Source organism: Globicephala melas, chromosome 3 (assembly GCF_963455315.2).
Source record: "Globicephala melas chromosome 3, mGloMel1.2, whole genome shotgun sequence".
In the NCBI taxonomy this organism is placed as follows: domain Eukaryota; kingdom Metazoa; phylum Chordata; class Mammalia; order Artiodactyla; family Delphinidae; genus Globicephala; species Globicephala melas.
The window spans coordinates 43,730,249-43,753,433 of record NC_083316.1 but is presented as its reverse complement, the minus strand read 5'-3'; the positions used below and the strand labels follow the sequence as shown (position 1 = coordinate 43,753,433).

The 23,185-nt window shown below is 37.0% G+C and overlaps 1 protein-coding gene and 1 long non-coding RNA gene across 3 annotated transcripts in view; one reads left to right on the top strand and one right to left on the bottom strand.

Annotated features, from left to right (window-relative positions):
• LOC115845545 (uncharacterized) overlaps window positions 1-22,399 on the top strand; it is a 72,620-nt gene extending 50,221 nt beyond the window's left edge. Inside the window, exons 4-5 of one of the 2 annotated variants that reach the window (XR_009563380.1) lie at window positions 8,656-8,807; window positions 22,163-22,399. This is a non-coding gene — a long non-coding RNA (uncharacterized lncRNA). Of the gene's footprint in view, window positions 1-8,655; window positions 8,808-9,535; window positions 9,828-22,162 lie in introns of those variants that run through there. The other variant, XR_004036513.2, reaches the window with a different exon arrangement.
• Window positions 1-23,185, bottom strand: part of MAP3K1 (mitogen-activated protein kinase kinase kinase 1) — an 81,834-nt gene that overhangs the window by 31,287 nt on the left and 27,362 nt on the right. Inside the window, exons 2-6 of the mRNA XM_030843555.3 lie at window positions 9,506-9,656; window positions 8,654-8,854; window positions 4,714-4,914; window positions 4,173-4,289; window positions 3,642-3,790 (exon numbers count right to left, since the gene is read on the bottom strand). Coding sequence (XP_030699415.1) covers window positions 3,642-3,790; window positions 4,173-4,289; window positions 4,714-4,914; window positions 8,654-8,854; window positions 9,506-9,656 — 819 coding nt within the window. The remainder of the gene's footprint in view (window positions 1-3,641; window positions 3,791-4,172; window positions 4,290-4,713; window positions 4,915-8,653; window positions 8,855-9,505; window positions 9,657-23,185) is intronic.

Genomic DNA, 23,185 nt, shown 5'->3' with positions numbered 1-23,185 from the left:
TATATGTATAACTGATTCACTTTGTTATAAAGCAGAAACTAACACACCATTGTAAAGCAATTATACCCCAATAAAGATGTTAGAAAAAGAAAAAAAATAAAATAACAATATTTCCATTACAACATAAAGACAAGATTCTGGGGTATTATAAGTAAGCTGCCCAAGATCACAGAACAGTTCGTGGCAAATCTATCATTTGGCTTTAACCTGAGGAGAATATCCCATAACCTACTTATCCCTACAAATTCGTGCTTCTACTAAGCTCAGGCTTTCCCCTGGGCTCAATATTACACTTCTACTATCTTAAGCTATAATTCCTGAAAAACAGGTCTGAGTGACTGACAGCAAATAACAGTTCCCCAAAAAACTTCCCTGAAAGCTGAACAAATATGTCATCAATGTCACGATGTGTGATTCCTGAGCTGAAGCACACTTACTAGTCTCTCTCCCTCCCATTTATCTATCCTGTCTCTCTATCTCTTTTCATAATTATGGAGCTATGAGGAGGCGGGAAAAGCTATTAAAATATGCATGTATTAATGACAAAAATTAACGAAACACTGCAGAAATGATTTACACAACAATCTAAAATAAAAATACTAATGGCAAAGATGACCCAAGATCAAATAATTTTTCAAATAATTACACCAAAATTAGCTTATTCAAAAGACTTAAATACAGGAAAAATAAAGTTCCACAATTTAGTCAAATTGCAAGTGCAACTTATTTCTTAAATGCTTTTCTGACTTAAAAATATTCCATTCTGGGGTATTTTCTGCCTTTTTTCCAAGTACATATTTTGTAAACATTATTCAGATCATTTATCTATATACATGTACAATTTCATGTTAAGAGATTTATCGTAAAAATTCTACTTATTAAACTCTTCAAGTGGTGGCATAATTTTTCATTGATTAGACAGATCCTAACTTCTTAAGCACCCACTTATTGCTGGACATTTGAGTTGTTTCCACATTTTAAGAAACCGTTAGAAACCTCTTTGTGCCCTCTTTTTTGACATTTCAGATTTTCTTTCTAGCAGTTTCTTCAGAAGTAAAATCACTTAAGTAGAGAGCAGGGATTAGTGAACTAAAGGGGGATCAAATTAGTCAACCTTCTGTAAGTAAAGATTTATTGGAACACAGCCACACCAATTCATTCACATATTGTCTACGGCTACTTCAGCTACAAGGGCAGAGCTGAATAGTTGTGACAGAGACCCAATGACCCTCAAAGCCCAAAGTATTTAAAGTATAAAAATGTCACCTGTCATAATACCACCCACTAATAACCATTAATGTTTTTATTCATTTCAATATTTATGTACCTATAATACCTTTTATATATAAAAAATGGGTTCATGCATGACAGTATTATAATCTGGATTTTATTTCATGCCACTCAGTATTCTTCAAAAGCATAATTCTAATGGCTGCATGAAATACTCATAATATAGGTATATTTTAACCATTCATTTGCTGGATATTTAAGTTGTTCCCAATTTTTCACCATAGTACTGTGAGAAACAGCCATATATGTAAGTCTTGTACATTTCTCAAATTAAAATTTTTTTCTTAAAAAAAAAATACATTTACTGGATCAATGACTATAAACGTTTTAAAAAGTCACATTTATTTTTTTCCAGAAAGGCTATACCACTACATACAGTAAAGCATCTTATAAGAACTGAACTGTCGCATTACAAAGGATCTACTAATTCTGTAAATAAATCTGATATATATATTTTTTTTAAATGAGCATTTCCTTAGTTATTAGGTTGCCTGAACAGTTTTCATGTTTGTCAGCACCCTGAAATTGTTCTTTTGTGGAAATTCTCTTCACGTCCTTTGCCCATTTATGTCCTGGACCATAGGTTTCTGTTTGCAGCTTTTATTTCGTTGGTAAGGTTTTGTTAATTATTTTTTATATGCATATTCAATCTGTCCCAATTCTGTTTTTCATTGTTTCTTATATACCATTTAAAATTAATATACTGCAATAAGATCTCCAGATAATTTTTTTTATTAATTTTAGTCTTAAAATATTTATTTTAGACATAAAAATTTGTGATTACATGTAACAGTAACCTACTTACCTACACAGTATAATCTTAGGAAGATTACAACTTCTTTGGTTTCCCCCCTTGGATACAAAAAATTCAAATGAATCAATAAAACCCCCAAATTATGGCCAGCCCATATTGAAAGGGTACTTTTTTTCATCTTAGAGAGAGAGACTTTCTATTTTAACTTTGGCCACCTGGTTTTAAGCAGTTATTATTTTTTTCCAAAATAAAAAGCTACAGAAATATCAATCAAAAGGAGAAAGGCTCTAGAAGTTTGGGTAAGGAAGCTTGAGAAGTAAAGCTAATTTTTTCATTTATTTAGAAGAGATAACAGGTAAGAGAAAGAGCCCTGAACTAGAAATCAGGATACTCAGGTTCCAGTTCTGCCTTTGTTCAAATGACCTCTTCTGGCTTTATTTATCACTGAACCATGTAAACTGGAAAATCTCTAATGTCCAAAAAAACTCATAAAATTCTCATTCTAAAATCAATTCATTTAATATAAAATAATAAAATTCAAACATTTACTTTTTCCATAGATGAAAAAACTTCTCTCTCAATTCTTTACTTCATCATGCCCTTGTCCTGATATCATCACTTTCTATTCCTCATGAATTTTGAAGTAGTTACAATACTTAAAAGATTGATGGGATGAGAATGAGACTTAAAAGCACTTACACCAGTGCTTCTCAGACTGAGGTTCCTGGGAACACACAGGGGGTGCCCTCCTAAGAGAAGCAGCACTCCGTTCTGGAGTAATTTTTAAGAACCTCATTTTTTCATTAAAGCAATAAAGAAATCTTGGAAAAGAAAGAAAACTGACATGACTTTTTATGATAATACTCTTAATTTTTTCACACCTGTCATATTGGGCTACATCTCAGATCCTTCATGAGTATTCTTATCAGCAACTAAGCAATGGGAAAGTTTGAGAAGCACTGCAGATTTTAATTAACAACTATGATTAACAACTACTGTATCTCTTAATTACAGCTTATTAGTCTCTTTGTTCAGAAGAGCCTGCTTATGTTCTCACATGTAAAATAGGCTGTAATGAGGATTCCCTGAGAGTATCTATATGAGAGAAGTACTGATGTCATGAAATTTAAACATCCTATATTTGAAAGTGATTCTGGATAACCACTTTGCCTTGTACATAATTTATTTATATCAAAAAATTATAGACATATTCTTTATATAGTGCCTCAGGTTCATTATCTGCAAAAGTGATAAAGCCTACCTAATGAGACCAACATATAAGGTGTTTGGCACAAAGTAATGATTGATAAACAGTAGCCACTTTTTTTATACCTGCCACCTGATTTTTCTTGTGAAATGGACATTTATTATATTCTGATATTTAAGGTGCCGTTTTCAACACTGTAGTTTTCAGGACAAAATATCCAAATATATATAGATGACCTTTACTATTTTTTACCCTTGATTTTACCTTGAAAGCCAAGATTCAATAATTATATCATTTTAGAGCAACTTAACAAGTATATATATAAAAATTATCCCTAAAATTAAAAAGTAACACTGGATTAATGCTTTTAATTCCTTAAAAAGTACTAACCTGTTTTCTGAACTAGATGTAGAAGTGCTAGATGATGACAATGTATGAGAATTTGACATGCGTGAAACAAACTTCTGGATGGTGTTACGAGATGGAGCTTTGATCCTTGAGCTACGCCTACTGTGATATTTCTGGAACAAACTCTCAACCTAACATTGAAAAAAGACAGTAACAATGACATTTGTGCCATAATATACATATGAAGAGTTCTAGAGATTGAATTATTTGCCTTTTATTTTCTAAGTTTTTCACAAAGCCAATTTAAGGGCTTCAAAAATAAGAATACATATAGCTTACTAAGGATAGTATTTTTACAGCAGGTCAGTGTTTACTTTTTTTTAGTCTAGAAGAAAAAACTAATTAGTCAATAGACTATAAGAGAACTATTTACAAACATCAAGTAATCCTTACATACCTTCACACCTTTAAAATGACCACTGTCTATTTAAATTTAAAGCTCATGGAAAAATGTCAGGAATATCATAAAAATCTGTTGACAATTTTACTATAAAGCATTTATTAAAAAATTACCTCAAAATTCTTTAAAGTTTTCCTCCATAACATTGGGTCTGAAGGTTCTAGCTGAAACACTCGGAGCATAACAAATAGTAGATGAATACAAAATGTTCCACGCCCACAGCTGCAGTTCTAAAGAGTTTAAAAAAAACACAAACCTATAGTTTAATAAATCTGTGTTCTATTAGAACTCCTAAGTTGATCACTTTTAAATATTTCCAAGTTTATTATACTAAACTTTCTATAATTTTCTTCATTATCCTTATATAATAAGATATATAAGGATACGCAAGAAAAGCCTACAGCTATCTCCATGAATTAATCTCTTATTTTTGGTTTCTTAAAAAGACCAAATTTGTATTCTGAAGTACATTAAATCATAGTAAAACCCTTCATAAACACATTAAGTAAAAGTGTTTATTAGTTCCCAAAATATAATTTGAATTCTCTTTAGTTTACTAAAGAGAATTACACAACTGATCTAAATTTAAGAATGTTACAGTGCATAGAGTTAGTACCACATCCCAATAAAAAGTAAAATGGTGACAATTCCTACCTGAGGCCCAATAAACACCCGGTATTTATTGTCTGGGCTGTCTCCTCCAATCAGGAAGGAGTTGGGCCCTATTTGCTGCAGTAAGTACAGCCTGGCCCGCATCACTTTGTTTACACGGCGGTTTGTTTCCTCAGGGCTGTATGGTGAGAAGCCATCTGGTGAAGGGGCTCTTCGAGGTGGCGTGATTCTCCCGCTCTGAAACTTCACAACATTTAAAAATTAGGGGACTCCTCCGGTGGCACAGTGGTTAAGAATCCACCTGCCAATGCAGGGGACACGGGTTCGAGCCCTGGTCTGGGAAGATCCCACATGCCGCAGAGCAACTAAGCCCGTGCACCACAACTACTGAGCCTGAGCTCTAGAGCTCGCGAGCCACAACTACTGAGCCCACGTGCCACAACTACTGAAGCCAACGCGCCTAAAGCCTGTGCTCCGTAACAAGAGAAGCCACTGCAATGAGAGGCCTGCGCACCACAAAGAAGAGTAACTCCCGCTGGCCGCAACTAGAGAAAACCCACACACAGCAACAAAGACCCAATGCAGCCAAAAATAAAATAAAATAAATAAATTTTTTAAAAAATTAAGAAATGCTTTAAAAAAATAAAAATTAGGTAAATTGCTCACTTCTCCATTAGAAAAAAGTTACCTAAAAAAGGTCATAGCCGACACCATTTTCATATTCTGAAAAAATGCCTAATATATAATATGATGGGACAAAATGTATTTTGCAAATGCATTTGTTTGATATACTCGTTATGAGTAAACTTCTAAAATCTGTCATCCCTGTAACTAATAATAAATCTTTGGCCTAGAGAGACAACCATGTGGTAATTTTACGAATTACCACATAAGTACTTGACTTCTTTGAAAAGTATTATGTAAATCAAAATAAAAAGCACAGAAAATTCGCCTTATAAGCAGGTAAAATGATTTGTTTCTAGTGATAAAAATTAAGCATCCAATTTCCTGGTTTCCACTTAAGGGATTACTAAATGCTCTTTTGTGACTGGTAATTTACAAACAGCTCCATGGAATTCCCCCCACGGTACACTCTGTAGAGAACTAGTGGCAAGTGACTCTTCCCAGATTAAGACATCTCACTGGAGGCTGATAAAAACTCTCCTGTGGTGAGGGTGATATATGTCGCTCTCACTCCACTTCACTGATTCCCCTAGAACTTGGTCTTTCCATCAGTGCCCTCTGGAAATTCTAGTTCTTTTTGATGCCTAACTAAATAGTTAAAAGGTAATAAAAGTTGGCGAGAAAACAAAGCAATTGGAAGCCTCATACAGTGCTGGTGGGAATGTAAAATGGTGTAGTAAAATGGTGTAGCTGCTTTGTGAAACATATGATCTAGCAATCCCACTCCTAGGTATATACCCAAGAAAAATGAAAAGATATGTCCACACAAAACTGTGTACAGAAACGTTCACAGTAGCATTATTCATAATAGCCAGAAGTGGAAACAAAATGCCCATCAACTGATAAGTGAATAAACAAAATATGTATATCCATACAATAGAATATTATTCTACAATTAAAAATGAATGGAGTTATACCACGGATGAACCTTGAAAACATGATGCGAAATGCAAAAAACCAGTCACAAAAGACCATACATATTATATGATTCCATTTATATAAAATGTCCAGAATAGGCAAATTATATATAGTCAGAAAGTAGATTAGTGGTTGCCTAGGGCTGGGGAGAGACTGCTAATTAGCCTGGGGTTTCTTGTTGGGGTGGTGAAAGTGTTTTAAAATTTATTGTAGTGATGGCTACAACTATGTGAATATACCAAAACTCAATGAACAGTACAATTTAAACAGGTGAATTGTACATTATATGAATTATATCTTAATAAAACCATTATTTTTTAACAGGCAATTACTAAAAAGTAAAACAAAACCAAAAACAAGTACACATGCATCTGCTATTGGACTTGCTAAGTATTCAGACTATGGATATTCTCAAAGATGTGCAAAATGATGTATGCATAAAAAATATTTTTGCACCATTGTTTTTAGTAATGGAAGTTAAGAAGGAATATAAATGTCCATTAGGATGTAGTTCACCAAATAAGCCATGATTTATCCCGATAATGAAATGTTAGGTAGCTGTTATAAAGAATGAGGAAGTAACTTTGTCTAGCACATATCCCAAAATAGGTGTAGGGGGAGGGGAGACACAATTCTGTATTTACTTGTGGTAGACTTTTACTTTGAATGGCCCCCCTGAACGACACCTCCCAGTATTTACACCCTTCTGTAGTCCTCTACCACGTGGATTCTGGATTTGGGCATGTAACCGGCTTTGGGTAATAAGGCATTAGTAAACATGATGCAAGTGGTGGCTTGATAAGAGCTTCCACGCTGAGATTTGCCCTCTTGAATCATATTTTTTTTTTTTTTGGACTTAGAAATTTATTGTCTCATAGTTCCAGAGGCTTGAAGTCCAAGATCAAGGTGCTGGCAGGGTTGGTTCCTTCTGAGGGCTGTGAGAGAGAATCTGTTCCTTGTGCTCTCCTAGCTTGAAACACTTGTTGCAAGCCAATTTCCATACTGTAAGAAAGAGATGCCAACAGCCCCCAACTGTTCGAGGTGAAGCACCAGATATGTGAGTGAAGAAGCAGTCTTGGATATTCCAGCTTCTGCAGATGCCATGGGGAGCAGACATAAGCCACTCCTGCTGAGCCCTGCCCAATTTGTAGATTCTTGAGCTAATAAGATCCTGTTTTGAGCAGCTAATTTAAAGGTGTGTCCACATAAAGCCAATAAATACTGTTGAGAATTTTGGGCTTTACTGTAAAAATTTTTACTTAAAATTTACTTTTTGAAGTATTTATATGCTTTAACAACCTCGGATGTGAGGAAAACCAAATCTCCCATTGTGGTCACTATATCTCAGTCATTTTGCCATTCACTCATTTGTTCTTCAAGGTTAGAATGTTTAACTTGCTTTCTGCCAGTGGAAGTCTGTCTGTCTCTCTCAGAGGGGTTAGCACCTATCTTTTTATAAGTCTCTTTGATGTCTGGCTCAATACAGAAGACACCTACATTCTCATCTATGCTTCTGCATTCAATCTGCTGTGATAACGGTGTTTTGGTTAAAGTACATGAAGAAAATCTGGCCTCACACAGATATGTATTTGGAAAATCCTTTTCAAATAATGATGAATATTCTTCTTTGATACTACATCAAAGGAGTGGTTTCCTTAAAGGAGGCTGTAATGTGGAATCTGAAACCACATAAACAAACTTTTCCTACTGTTACATTAAATCTCGATGGTTTATTTTATATACTTGGAATGGATCATTTACTAAAGAATGATTTTGTTTCATCATTCACTGGTCATATGGAAAATTCTGGTTCACTAAGTTATGCAGATCTTCTAAAAAGTTCATACATTTCATTGTGCAATATACAAAAAAAATCACATTTGATAATATCACTGGCCTATAGAAAAGTCTAAGTATTGGGAAGCTTTCAAGCTTACAGTGGTGGATATGAGTTTTCCAAAACTCTTAATTTTTGCTTGAAATCTCAAATTTTACCACTAGTGAAGAAACATATCAGTTGTTTTCCTTGAAGTGAGTCTTACTTAATTCTTCTTAAGGAAAATGTTCGCCAAATACCCAAGTGAAGAATACAGTTTCTACAGTCATAGCTTTAATTCAGGCAAATTCACCAGCAGTTTTACCCACCACTGTAAATGTTAATGCAGTAAAAGAGGCAAATAACATCTCAGTTTTATTACAAAATTAGTTTTGACCTAATGGACCCACAGGAAGCATCTCAGGGCAGGTTCCCCCAAGGAAGGGTCTGTGGGCCATACTTTGGGAATTGTTGTTCTAATAGATGGCTAGCCAATCTTTTCTGTGTTATAAATAAGTTTAAAGATTGTAGAAACTTAACATATTTGCTAAATCATCAACTTACAGGCACTGGGGAAACTTTTTTTCTCCTTACTCCTGGAGATTCAGATTTCACTGTGCGGCCTGATGGGGAGCTGCCAGGGGAAGGACTGCGTCGGCCTTTGGGAGCTGAGGAAGCAGCGCTTGCGTGGCCTTCTCCTTGAGACTCAGCTGCCAAGGTATTAATTTCAGATCCATCTCCTTTAATAGGGATTGGTTTTACCACCTAAATTAAAATGCCAATATTTTTATTAGTTAAAAAATTAAAAAAATAAGTAAATTTGAACATCAGACTAAGGCATGAGCTCAGTGAGTTTTTTATTATGCAGTATTATACAAATACAACAGACAATATATCAGCTTCTCTTTATTATTACTTTAAGCCATAAATGAAGACTATTTTTTACCCACACAGATTTTAGTCATTTAGGCTTTATCAACTAAATGTTGATAATACATAATACATTTTAAAATGTTGTCATACATGATTTTAGAAGATTTGGAATTAAGATCCTTAGATCCTACCTTAGAGATAAAACATCAAAATAAAATTGGAAAAATTGCTTTTCTTTTTTAAGTACAATGGAAATCTCTAATTAAAGGATTTTAGATACTAACATTAGAGGGCAGTGTTGCTTTAAGCATTACCTCTCCCACTCAACCAAAGGGATTAGTTCTTAGAACAGTTTAAGTTGCTTAATGAGAATAGTTTTAGCTATGTTTTGTTCAATTGTCTAGAAAATATCAAGGCAAATAAAACCACTGCATATAAAATGAAGAAGGAAAAAAAAAGCTTACAAAAGGATCTATTTATGCTTAATTTTTCATTTCCTCCTATGCTTTCTTCCTTATTAGCAGGTAACCCACAGTCACTCACCACAGGGCCTCTCCTGTTTCTCCTTTCCAGCCATTCGTGCTTCCAGGCTGGCATACAGGTTGCCTTCAGTTTCTCCCTGATCATTCGTTCTTCTGGGCGATCGTCCATCTTGTGCAACCCCTTGAGAGTTTCTTTATTCTCCATCTCACGACTAAAATGGAAGGAGAATGAGATTTATATATGAAAAAAAATTTCCAAGAACAATACGGTTCTATTTCATACTTTCAATGGACATGTAACTAAAAAGATAACTGTTAAAACCCCTAAATGATTTAAGCAAGATATGAAAATACCATTGTGAATCACATTATATTGTTGAAATTATAACATGGATAGTGTTGAATGTTGCCTGATAACATGAGTTCAATAATATTAGCCTTTAAAAAGAAAGGTTCTGGGCTTCCCTGGTGGCGCAGTGGTTAAGAATCCACCTGCCAATGCAGGGGACACGGGTTCGAGCCCTGGTCTGGGAAGATCCCACATGCCGCAGAGCAACTAATCCCGTGTGCCACAACTACTGAGCCTGCACTCTAGAGCCCGCGAGCCACAACTACTGAGCCTGCATGCTACAACTACTGAAGCCCGTGTGCCTACAGCCCGTGCTCTGCAACAAGCACCACAATGAGAAGCCCACGCACCACAACGAAGAGTAGCCCCCGCTTACCACAACTAGAGAAAGCCTGCACACAGCAATGAAGACCCAACACAGCCATAAATAAATAAATAAATTTATAAAAAAAAAAAAAGAAAGGTTCTATTTAGAAGGTGCAGGCTTACTAGTAATATTACTGCAGACCTTTGTTTCTAGGTAGTTAATAAAAAGCATCCTAAGACATTAAGCATTGCATTAACAAATACATTCATGAAAACTGCACTGTTTCTAATTACACCATTCTAACATACTCAAGTATATAACAGACAAATATTTAGAAGAGTATTTTACTACTATTTATCCCAGGAATTCCAACAATTTAAGTCAATATAGATAAAATCTGGTGGATATGCTCATTTGCTGAAATCAGCTAAATATTTAATAAGCTAGGTGAAACCTAACCACATCTTCTGTGATCCCACAATATTTTTTCAACACCTCAATGATTAAATTTGTTTTCTCAGAACATGATATAGTACTTGGGGTACTCCATATATAAATAGTAAAAATTACCTGGTACAAACATTTTGACCTTTACTCCATAATATATTGTGGAGTTACCATAATAAAATAACCTGCAGGCTGGTAACTTTTGAGAACTATTTCTACAAAGCCTAATAGGTAAAACATCCACTAACTTCAAAATACACTCATATCCATACATGGATATATGCAACACACAATATATACAGCCATGGGTTTTAAAACTGGTTCATAAGGAAAGAGTTAAAGCAACTGCATTCTGGGAGAAGTAACAATTTTAAAAATACTAAGCTAACTTCAGTAACTATTTTGGAAATTCTGTAGAGCTACAGAATAGTTATTTCTTTACACTGATAGGAAAAGGAAATACTCAAGGAAATACCAGAGATGATAACTGCAAGCTTACCAAAAAGTCAAATTTAAACTCCTCTAGGAATTTTCCAGCTAATCATAACCATAAAGCAGCAGTATTTGCAAAGAACCAGAAAAAAAAAACAACCCAAAGAACAAGACAAAAAAAACCTACTTAAAACTAAATATGCACTAGAAAGGAAGTAACAGTTAACTGGTTTTACTTAAGCATCAACACTGTGAGGGGAGTGAAAACCAGTATGTTAAATACCTCTGTGCCAGAGACTGGCCTAGATATTTTTAAGTAATGCAAAGAACACTAACATTTGAAACTTGCAAAGGGGCATTAAGACCGTATAGTAAAATATTTCCACCACACAGGTACAAAAACTGTCACAAAGAAAGAGGCAATGTGGGAGGGAGGGAGGGAAGGAGGGAGGGAAGAAGGAAGGGAGGGAAGGAGGGAGGAAGTTGATTTTATTATTTACTTAAATAATAAAACACTTAAGTGTTTGGCTGTTATTCCTTCCCTAAATATATCATGAAGTGTAAATGTTAGGGGTGGTCAGAGGAATAGGGAGGGACGAGAGGCTAAGGAAGGAAGGGAGGAAAGGGAAGGGGGAAAGTAAGGGAGAGGGAAAGAAGGCGGGGAGGGTAGAGACAGAGCAATACTCTCAAAAATTCATCCTGCTCAGTCAGTACTTACCCAGGGAAGCTCAGATTTATAGGCAATCAAATTCATGGGCTGACTGCATACTACAAATTCACTTACAACTCTGGTTTGAAAAGCACTTTCCCCCCTGTAACAATGTTGCAAGGCATGGCTTAGGTTCCCAGGTTAGTAAGTCCCGTTGTAGAACTGCAGTGCATTTTTACACCAGATGGTGCAGCACTCCCTGACAAAGATGCTTATCTTCCCCTGGTCCTAGATGTCTCTCCTCCCCCAAATTTGTTTTATGAGCATCTCTTCTCAATTCTGTATTTTCAGTGTCTTTTCCCTAGTACCCGCTCAAACACACAGAGAACTCTCCTTATCTAAACAAATCTTCCTGGATGATGTGGCTTCCTTAAAGTCAGTATGATTTTCCTCTTTCCTTTCCACTTGTTTTCAAAATACTATCATCTTTCCAACCAATTTCTTATTATAAATAATAGAGGATAAACATACTAGTAGCTCAACTTCTGCACACATCTAAGATTATTTCTTTAGAATAAATGCCCTGAAGTGGAACTGCTGGGTCCAAATGTACACAAAATTAAGCCTTCAGGTAATACTGACAAATTATTTTCAAGAAAACATCTTCCATTCAAAACACCCAGGCCAAGTTGCCAACTTAGTTGGTCTGAACTAGCAACAGCTTCTTCACTTTGAATCTTACTCCAATCCAGGCTTCACAGAGCAGCCAAGGTCACCTCCCCCATTAAAACCCTCTGGTGGCTTCCCCCTGGGCTTAGACTAAAATCCAGAATGTTGTGGCCTGTGAGGCCCTGCATCACCCAGTCTTACCTCAACTGAAGTCACCCGGACCGCCCACCCCCTTCTGTTGTTTCTTTCACTGACTGGCTCCAACATCTTTCCTGCTCGGGTTTTTTGCACAGGCTGTTTCTTACTTGTCTACTTTTTACCTTGTTCATTTCTACCCACTCTTTGGCTTTTCTTCAACTCCTTACAGACCTTCCCAATCTCAAATTAGGAATCTCGAGTTCCACTCTTTCACAGCTCTGTACTTTTGCTTTAAAGTGCTCATTGCAATTTGCAAACCTATAAACCACCCCCTCCCCAAAATGTAAGCTCCACAAAGGGAGGGCACGTTTCATCCATGGCTATACAACCATCTAACAATGTTGGCTTACAGTAGGTATTAAAATAAATATTAAATGATCATTTACTAACATCTTTGGCAGCTGTAAGGATCTTCCTAGTTTTAAAATTTAATGATTACTCATGTTAATCTTTTTACAGTTCTGTATTTAATTAAGACTCAGTTTGTAATTTAGATCTTATTCAGTAGAACAATTTTTATTGTTCCTAAATTGATCTGCAAATATAAACCTAAGTGTTTTTTGTAATGTCTTCGTAAGTAATAACTATATATCATTAATTCTAAAATGTGTATTTTTTCACATTAAAAAAAAAAATTTACCCCGCCTAAGGAAGGCAGCTAGGACCCTCAGCGTGTCTTCCTGGAGCCCCGGCTCTTCCAAGTCTGCCATGGGGGCACCTGGTCCCTGGCCCCATTGTCATCTCCAATAAACTTGTATAAACTTTCCTTTCTTAGTTCAACTTTCCCATGCCTGTGCCTCACATTTTAATATCTCTGAAATCTGAATGCCTCTTAGAATCAAATGCTGTTACAATTTAATGGACAGGGTTTTAAAAATTTCTTCATGGTATAGAAAATAATGGTACAATTTATAACCAATGGAATCTTAGATTCAATGAAATATACAGTAAATTCTATTCTACATGCCAGAAAAAAAAAAATCATACCTACTTAGCTTCATTTATCTCTGAAAAGAAAACCAAACTGGGAAGAAAAACAAGTTTTTCTTACATACTTACCGTTTTGTTATAACCTTAACATATAGTCTTCACAGATCAGACATAAACAGGGTTTTTATTTTTACCAGCTATGTGTGTATGTCTACATGTATATAGCAGTGATTAGGCATCTTATCCAATTAATATCATAGCTATAGCAGGAAAGTTGTTTGTTTGTTTTTTTTAAACACAAACTAATCTAAACAGATAGTTGTAAAATCACTGCGAGATTAGAGGGCCTCTAATCCATTTTGGTTAAACATGAATAAGAGAGTTATTCTTGCCCTATCTATTACCTAGAACCATACTTCTTATTTTAACTAAAATAGTAGCTTGTATATTTCTGACTTTTTAGCAAAACAAACATATATATTTTGAGAAACTACTTTGAAGACCTAATAAAATTTTATTCAGATAACTATGAGAAACTTAACATTGTTACAGATTAAGCTTTATCCTCCTTTCCTATTTATTTAGAAAACATGAGGTTTCTTGCATTTTTTGGTTTCTAAACATTCCTCAGAATGAATCTGTGATTGACCTAGAGCTTCAAAAAACCTTTTTCCCCTGAGGTTAGGTTTCTAGTTTAGACTCTTCCTAGACCTACAGAATTTACCTGCTATAAAACGAGATGCTTCAATGGCCCCTTCTCAGTGAAGCCACTCAGTCCTGCCTTTATCTGACCCACTGTGGTACCAGCCATTGTTGATGAGACTGCCACTCTTGTAGCTCTCCCCCACCTGTTTTCTAGGAGATGATTTTTCCCTAGTTCTGTTTCTAACACTCTGACTAGCCTCACTGGTATCATATACTAAACCCTCTTCCTGGAACCCCTTAAATGCCAGCCATTGCCCTCTTCTCACAGCACTAAGATACTCTCTTCTTAAGCACACCAAGATATTTCACATCTCTCTGTCTTTGCAGATGATTTATATCCTGAAAGGAATACGCCTTTTGTCATCTCATATGCCTTCAGTAAAGAATTTCCTACCGCCATTCTACAGCAGTTAGCCATTCCCTCCCCGTATGCTAGTATTAATTATCATACAGCATAAACTCAAGTATTTGTTTAAATATCTGCTTCCCTCACCACACTGGGAGCTCTTCTGGGACAGGTTGCCACATCTTATTCATTCTTCTATCATCAGTGCCAAATGTCCTGGACAGGCCACAAAAGGCACCCTACAAGAAGCCAGAGGGCCTATCCAGCCATAGCCAATTCCTCTTCCCAGGGTGGTGTCTGACACCCGGGGCACCATGCTTTATATATTTGAACCCATCCTGAAGTCCACAGCTGGCTGGTGTAAGAATGTGCCCTGATCCAAACACCCTCTACGCTGGATGGTGCTATACATCTTCACCAGACCTTCTCTCTATGGGAGTTTGAGTACAAGATACATGGAGAGTGTTATGACAGGAAGAATGGCATCAAAATAGAGAAAAAGAGCAAAGTAGTAAATAGGATCAATGAGACAGAAATAAGGCAGAAGAGAGAAATCAGTCAGAAGGAAGATGTAGTTAGCGACAGGGAGAAGGGAATAAGCAATGAACCTAAGAGTTGTACCTGGGTCCCTGTCCATGATGTCAGCCAGCTGGAGCTACTTTTACACATACCTCCCCACGTGGTGAATCACCATGTTCTCCAGAGGCCACATGTATGTGCAGAAACTTCACGGGTCCTTTATTTTGCACTGAAATAAACCCTAACATGTCTCTCTTCCCTGCAACCCCGAAGAGCCGGATGAAAACACTAACTCAGCACATTCCCTGGCACACAGAGGACATTCGATAAACACTGAAAAACAGAATCCTACAAGTTTACTATAATTTCTTTAAGGTATTTCTTAAATGGTTCATCTTTAGCATGAAAATATAATGTTAGTCAACAACTAGTGATTGGAGAAGTAACTGCCAGACTTATGTCATAACAGAAAAAGTGAATGTTATGTGTCAGGCAAGGTGTTAGGTGCTTTACGGGTATTAACTCATTTCATCTTCCCGACAACCCTATCAGGTCTTTACCATCTGAGGTCTGGAGAGGCTGGGTTACAAGCCCAGGGTCACACAGTTTTAAGTGGTAGGAACAGGCTTCAAACCCCACTCAATCTGACTTTGAAGCCTGTGCTCTTCACTGGTCTAGCAGGTCACTGTCAAATCTGATTTTGTCTTTACAGCGAGTCAGCATCAGATATCTAAGTTGATATCTACTTGATGAGGATTCAAAGAAGTTTAAACAAGTTTTTTAAATGGTGACTTTTGTTATAAGAATTAAAGAAGCACATTAATTTTATTCATTAGTAGAGTACATCACTGTAATAGGAGTAACAAAGAGTATAATGATTATATGAAACCCTTCTGGAAATTAATGGGGTTTAACCTTAGTATACATAAAGATTTCCAGAACAGTTTAGATTATGGATAACTTTATTTAGGGAGAATCTCAATTCTCTCAGTGTCCAAGCAATCTCAAAGAACCCTGGAAAATGCACTGAATTATTTGGGACAGGCACAGTTCAGAGCCACCCAACTGAGGTCTGCTTGGGAAGTTACCTTAGCAGCAGGAATTCACATACTAAAACCCACAAGCTTTGTTACCAAGAGGAGAGAGAGCAAGGGAGGAACTATCTCCCAAAACAAAACTAGACCACTCTGGGACCCTTAAAATTTAAGTTGCCAGGCAAAAGGCAAGAGAAGGAATGACTTCGGAAAGGATGACGAGAATGTGGTGAAGCATGAAGGCTAACAACAGAGGCTAACCATCCCTTACCATCGACAGGGCACTGTGCTAACAGTGGGTCATCTCAGTCAATTCTCATGAGAGTGGGACTCTTAACTATCCCACTGGCAGATAAGAAAAAAAGCAGGGAGGTTATGTGTCCAAGGTGATAAAGTCTGTGAAAAATACTGGATTTAACTCAGATATGAATGATTTCCAGGGCAAAAGCAAACTTAGTATTTACAACTGCTTAAAATTCATACACCTAGATCTGAGGCCAAAAAATCTGTATCTCAGTGGTGGAACAACTCTGTTTTTCCTTAAGATAATTTCTCCAGAGATATATTGTCATTGGCAACTGCTGGCCTTTTCCCTCTTCTGAGCAAGAAGGATTAGATAAAATCATTGGTAAGGCCAACCCTTCCATCTTTATGTAATGCAACATTTACAACATGTCTAATTTTACATAAGAAATAATACATAAAAGTGGCTCACATTATGAAAATTAGTCCCCAGAAGATTTCATTCCAGGTTGTGCTCAGTAATGTTTGGCCCTAAGAACTAAAGATGGCACAACTCCTATTTATTTTTACCAATAAACAGGCAACTACTTTTTTTTCCCTCAATACAGAGTAAATATCCTCTCTTTAGCACAACAAAGGACTGTTGATTTCTTACTATGGGTATGGCCATGGTATAATCAGTTTTGTAATATGTTGAATCTCTATCAGAAATCTTCATCAGGGTGAGAAAAACTATTTCTAGTATTGTGTGCAAACCTTCCTATTTAGTCCTTTGAAGGATACAGGCACAGAATTTCATCCTCAAAAAGCTCACGTTCTAGTTAACTACATCAAAAATTAAATAATATGGAGGTCAAATAACAAAGATGACAATATAGCTTACTATCAACAATGATTACCAGCAGTTTAATACCACCTTAGTTATTCTGATTGATTCATATTTATAAATTATTCTAAATTGTCTTGCACATACTAAAAATCAACTTACCTGATATCAAGGATTCCTTTCTATTAAAATATCACCCAATTTGAGTTTTAAGATTATAATTATTCTCCACTAAAAATTACAGAATTCTGAAAAGTAGAACATGGTATAGAATCGTGATAAGTATGTTTGAAATTAACCAAAATTAAACCAAAAAATTAGTGGATAATCATACTGCAAATACTCGCTCTCTAGCTGACCTAGGTCAGCCTAGACAAGGAAAGTGCAAGTTCTTTGAGGGCAGGTCCTTTCCCCTGGCATGTCCTGCAGCCACAAACAAAGCACCCAGAGCAACAGATGCCACGGACTTGATAAGCAACCAATGATTTGGAGTCAGAGCAGCTGGTTATCACTTCAAATCAACAAACATCTGGGAGGACTTCCCTGGTGGCGCAGTAGTTAAGAATCCACCTGCCAATGCAGAGGACGTGGGTTCAAGCCCTGGTCCGGGAAGATCCCACATGCCACGAAGCAGCTAAGCCCGTGCGCCACAACTACTGAGCCTGCGCTCTAGAGCCTGCGAGCCACAGCTACTGAGCCCACATGCCTAGAACCCGTGCTCCACAACAGGAGAAGCCACCACAAGGAGAAGCCCGCGCACCGCAATGAAGAGTAGCCCCCGCTCGCCACAACTAGAGAAAGCCCGTGGGCAGCAACGAAGACCCAACCCAGACAAAAAATAAATAAAATAAATAAATTTTTAAAAAAAACTCATCAGGAGGAAAAGATAATTCAGACAGCTCAAACATACAGCAAATTCAGGAGGGAAGTAGTTATGTAGAGACAATCAAGTATATGCAATGACTATTAAAATTGATAAGAAATTTAAAGAAAATTAAAGGAAATAAGATGAATCAAGTCAGTAATCAAGTTAGGTTAGTAAGGAAATGAATATCCTAGAAGATTTAGCAATTTGAAATAAAAAATATTATTTTTTAAAAAGTAGTCAAGGAGGAAAACCAGAGAAGGTGAGGGCAGGTGTCTCTTCAAGTGAACACCCCTCATGTGTGGGCATAAAAGAAAACAAATCAGACTAAAGTGAAACCAACACGTCAGTTCTATAATGTCTTATGATTCAAGTTCAATGAAATTCACTGACTTGTCACAAATTATGAGCTGAAATTTGATGGCAATATTTATGCAGACAAGTGAAAATTATAAAAATAGAACTAGACAGAAATGAGTTTTGTGATTTTGTAAGATTCATCGTGTCACAAAATATATGAATATCTTAGTGACAGAAAAACTGAATGCAGTTCTGTTACCAATGATAAAACAAATGGACTGAAAAGTTGCTAGGTTACTTAAACTAAATATTTTACAAAAATACTTTATTTACTCATCAAAGTAATCACTTCTGTAACAAAATTTCTAAGTAGTACTATTCTTCTATCCATCTTCCTATGGGATAAGATTCACACTATTCTTTTCTTCTCACTCATGAACTCAAGAAAATCTACAGGTTTAATGTAAACTATTTTTTAAGAGTCATTGTTTACAGGGGGAGTTTAAAACCAATATGGTTGCATTTCTCATTTGTTCCTTTCCAATAAAAACCCATGAAAGCTTCAAATACTTTTTACTCTGTAAGCCTGTATTCTTTTAATATTCAGTGCTAAAAATTCCACTGTTTATTCCTTCCTCTGTTGTGTCCTTGATAACTGACGAAGAACCTTTAGAAACTTTGGGGAAAAAATGGGACGTATGAACATCCTCTTCTTTAATTGTTGAATATAGATCAGTAAGCAAGGAAAAGGATGCTAATTTTTTACAGTATTTGGCTAAAGGTGTATTTGCTTTCAAGAATTCCTCTTTCATGCTACTTGACAAACCTAGGGTTGGGAATGTGTAAAAGACAACTGATGCATAAATGTAAGTGAGCTTTTATACTACATTACAGAAGTATATCGGAACTCCCTACACTACTACTATTGGGGCAGTTTTCAGAAAAGCAATGTGTCCTGTCCTCCATCTAAGGGCGCTGGTACATAATCCATGGCACAAAGCAGGTATTCCAGGGGGAAAAGATGGCTGCTCCTTCACCATTTTGGTTTTCATCAAAAAGCTCCCAAGTCAGTGTTATGGGGGGCTCTGATGTATGTTTTTCTTTGGAACCTTCTCCAATGGGTGTGTGATTACATTTTTACTAAGTCAATTATCTTGAAAGAAATGTGGCAGCTTCAGTTTGAATATTCTAAAAGATCAAATGAACAAAACTAATAATTGCAAAAGTGGTATGTTACTGCACATTTTCCCTCCCACAGTTTAAGAAAAGTGGTTTAAAGTTAAAAATGTAACATTTTGAGTACCTTCTGTGTTAATAAAAACCCTTGGACTGTTTTTAACATTCCCAGATTAATGGATGAGAAGGCATATAGTGCTGAAGTAGAGCACAAAGCCCTCTTACAGCCTTTTTGCTAGGAGAATGATTTCTTTCAAACCCCGTGGAACAGCTAGCACTATTTCTACAGTACTTCCTCCTAGCTGGTGGAAAGGCATGTTAACTGGGATGCTCAGAATGAGGAAGAATGACTTCCTGACAAATGTAGCTTTTCTTCTCTATGCTTTTAATGCTAGAAAACCACTCTGTTCAATGAATGTTGGCACGCCTACTACGTGTAAGCTCTGGGCTAGGCAACAGAGATACAAATACGAAGTGGGATAAAGAAAAGTAAGACAGGATCTCTATCCCTCTAGGCGCTTAGTCTAGCAGAACAGAGAAAACAGATGCCAACCTTGCTATAATAGATGTATTTTAATATATCATGAATAGTTGCAAGCATGGAGTGGATCTCCATCTTAATTTTATCTAGGAGAGTCCTAGAAAGATCTACAGAGGAGGTGATGCCTGAATAACATATATATATTTTGTGTGTGTGTGTGCGGTACGCGGGCCTCACTGTTGTGGCCTCTCCCGTTGTGGAGCACAGGCTCCGGACGCGCAGGCTCAGCGGCCATGGCTCACGGGCCCAGCCGCTCCGCGGCATGTGGGATCTTCCTGGACCGGGGCACGAACCCGTGTCCCCTGCATAGCAGGCGGACTCTCAACCACTGCGCCACCAGGGAAGCCCGCCTGAATAATATTTAATGAAAGAACAGGACTGGCAGGCTTGGAGCCAATGAAGGCTGAAAGATTTTCTTGACAAAAGAAACAGCTCTGGTGAAAATAATGTTCTATAGAATATTAAACAGTTTATGATTCTGCTGTTTAGGAAACACTAAAATAAACACGTTCATTTAAAGACCTATGTGCATCATATTTTTCCAAGAGGGAAAAAAAAAAGAAGGTAACACAGTATTCCTTGCACTCATTTGGCACAGAAGTCCTTTAAGCAAAACATCTTTGACAGAGTAGTAGTGGTCCTTAGAGAGAAATGTGTATGTGATCATCTCTATATCCTTTCTGGCTCAAATGAGTCAATAGGTCTAAGAAGAAAAATCCAGAGAAGAAACTAACACCAGCTGTTTTAATGTCTTAATATAAGGCTTCACGGGCTATCATAAAATTCAGCAATTGTCTTTAGTGCAACTAAGCCTCCAAGAATCAAAATATGTGGGAAAAAGATCACCTGACAGCCAGCTTGAGATGAGTAAATTCACCTGGTACAAACTCATCTTAAGAGAAGTGGATGTCAGACATACAAACGTGGCCCAATCTAACCACTAGCAGAGGCCAGAGTTTGTCACTAAGATTTGCCCCAGGCCCAGTCTGCTCACTCTCTGCCAAGGACTTAGGTCCGGGGTGAGGACAAAGAAGGTATCAGCCAAAAAAACAAAGCCAAAAACCCGATAAGCCATTTGCTCTAAATAGCTCTATATGCCTAGAGGAAAGCCCCAGAATCTGAAATAAAAAAGGGGCCTGGGGCACGGTCCTCACTTCACTGCAAACCCCTGGAGCTCTGGCACAGTGGAAGCACTCGTGTGTCTTCAGCACTGATGACAGCACTCCTGGCAGTGACTGGTGGGAAGCAGATGAGGGCAGAAGCAGCATCAGTGCTCAGCAGAGGCAGTGAGACCAGTGTGGCTGAAAGAGGCGAGGGCAATGGCCGAGGAGGCAGAGCTGTCCGGAGATGGCTACAGGGAACTGACCAAATTCCTTCACTAGTCATGCCAGGCCCACACTGGGGAGTTTAGAAAGTATGGCGGTGGGGTTTGTTAGGGGCATTGATGGGGCAATGGCCACCCAAACCAGTAAAATCTTGGTTGTATACACAGCAAAATCAAAAGGGCTTCTTATTCAACAGAAATGACATAACTTGAAGGACATGTTCCTAGGATAGGGTGGATAAAGAAGTCATACCACAAACATCATCAAGATGGATGGCATGGTGATCAGTGGCATGAGCTCTGGAGCTAGAATGTCTGAGTTAAAATCCAAGGTCTGACGCCTACTAGCTGTATGGCTTTGTCCCAAGTTATTTAACCTCTCTGTGCCTTTCACTGTTTTAAGCCCTTAGCGTATAGTTCTCATCTCACAGTTTTAAAATGAATGAACATGGATGAAGCACTTAAAATAGTGCCAAGTATATGGTAAGCACACAATAAATGCAACTACTACAACTATTACTATGATCATTATTTATGATCTGCTACTCTTTATGGAGACCTCCTCTGAACTGGGTATCATGCTAGGTGCTATCCTTACAGGGGCTCCAACTCTCACACGAGGCTACAACGTTAAGTAAGACACATTGTCTCCCTGTGCAGACAAAGAAACTCTTACAGAAAGATAAGTAACTTGACTAAGGATCCACAGTAAGTGGGAATTCTTTGTTTCAAAACCAGGTCTCTCTGGCTTCAAAGCCCTGTGCTCTTCCTTCTAGTCTATGTTACACATAATTTCTTTTAACAATATGTTAGTTGAAAAACAGATGAAAATAGCAAAATACAACTATTTTTTTCTAGTTACAGGCGGTAACAATGTTGATTAGAGACATCTGGAATGTGAAGACTGCCAAACAAGGCTACTACGTGGCCCACTACCGGTGGGGTGCAAGGAGGGAGGTGAGAAGACAAAGGAGGAGGCTCCAACTGTGTCTTTAATATTCGTTTCTTTAAAGCACAGATACCCAATTGCAGCAAATATGATAAAATATTAACATTTATTAAATACAGGCAACGGTTTTATGGCTGTTCGTTATATTATGCTCTAATATTTTCCCTCTGTATGGCTGATATATTCCTTAAAAATAAACATGTGCTACTGAATTACTCTTCTCTACACTGTGGGAGGCTTCACAAAACCAAAGAAAAATAACAGGACTGGGGAGTCTTGAGATTAACAGCCAAGTCATAACTAGGCCATTAGCCAGCTACATAATCTTTAAGCGATTCACAACCTTTCTGGAATTCAGGAATTTACCAAATCAGATCAGACTACAAGATTCAGGGCCATCCAGAATGAACATGATTCATTTATTAATGCCACTATGTAAATGCTATAGTTCTGTGAGGGAGAAATAATATCAAAAAATATAAAGCTCAACAGGATCCACAAACTCCCTCTAATTGTTGTATCTGGAGAATACCTCCCAACAGTTTATTTGTATAAAATATTCTTTGTACATCTATAATCCAGTGGCTCCTGGTGTTTTAAAATGTGAGAATCCTTTCTCAACATTACCAACACCATAGAACAAATACGGATCCACAGACCCTGTGAAAACTCAGACTAGAAATTACTAAACTTTTAGACTCAGTACCCCCGATAGGCACTATGATAAAAGCAATTCAAATCTAATTATTAAAAGGGTATGTATTATGTACAAGGGACTCTATCAAAGCTCTCTCAGAAAGATAAAACAACCGTTAGGAGAAACATTCAAGAAAGGAGAGACCACAAAACGTGGATTTCAAGGGTTTTTTTTTAAACACTGAAAACATTAACTTTTCTAGTTTTTTTTTTTTTTAATGAAAGAACCACAGATT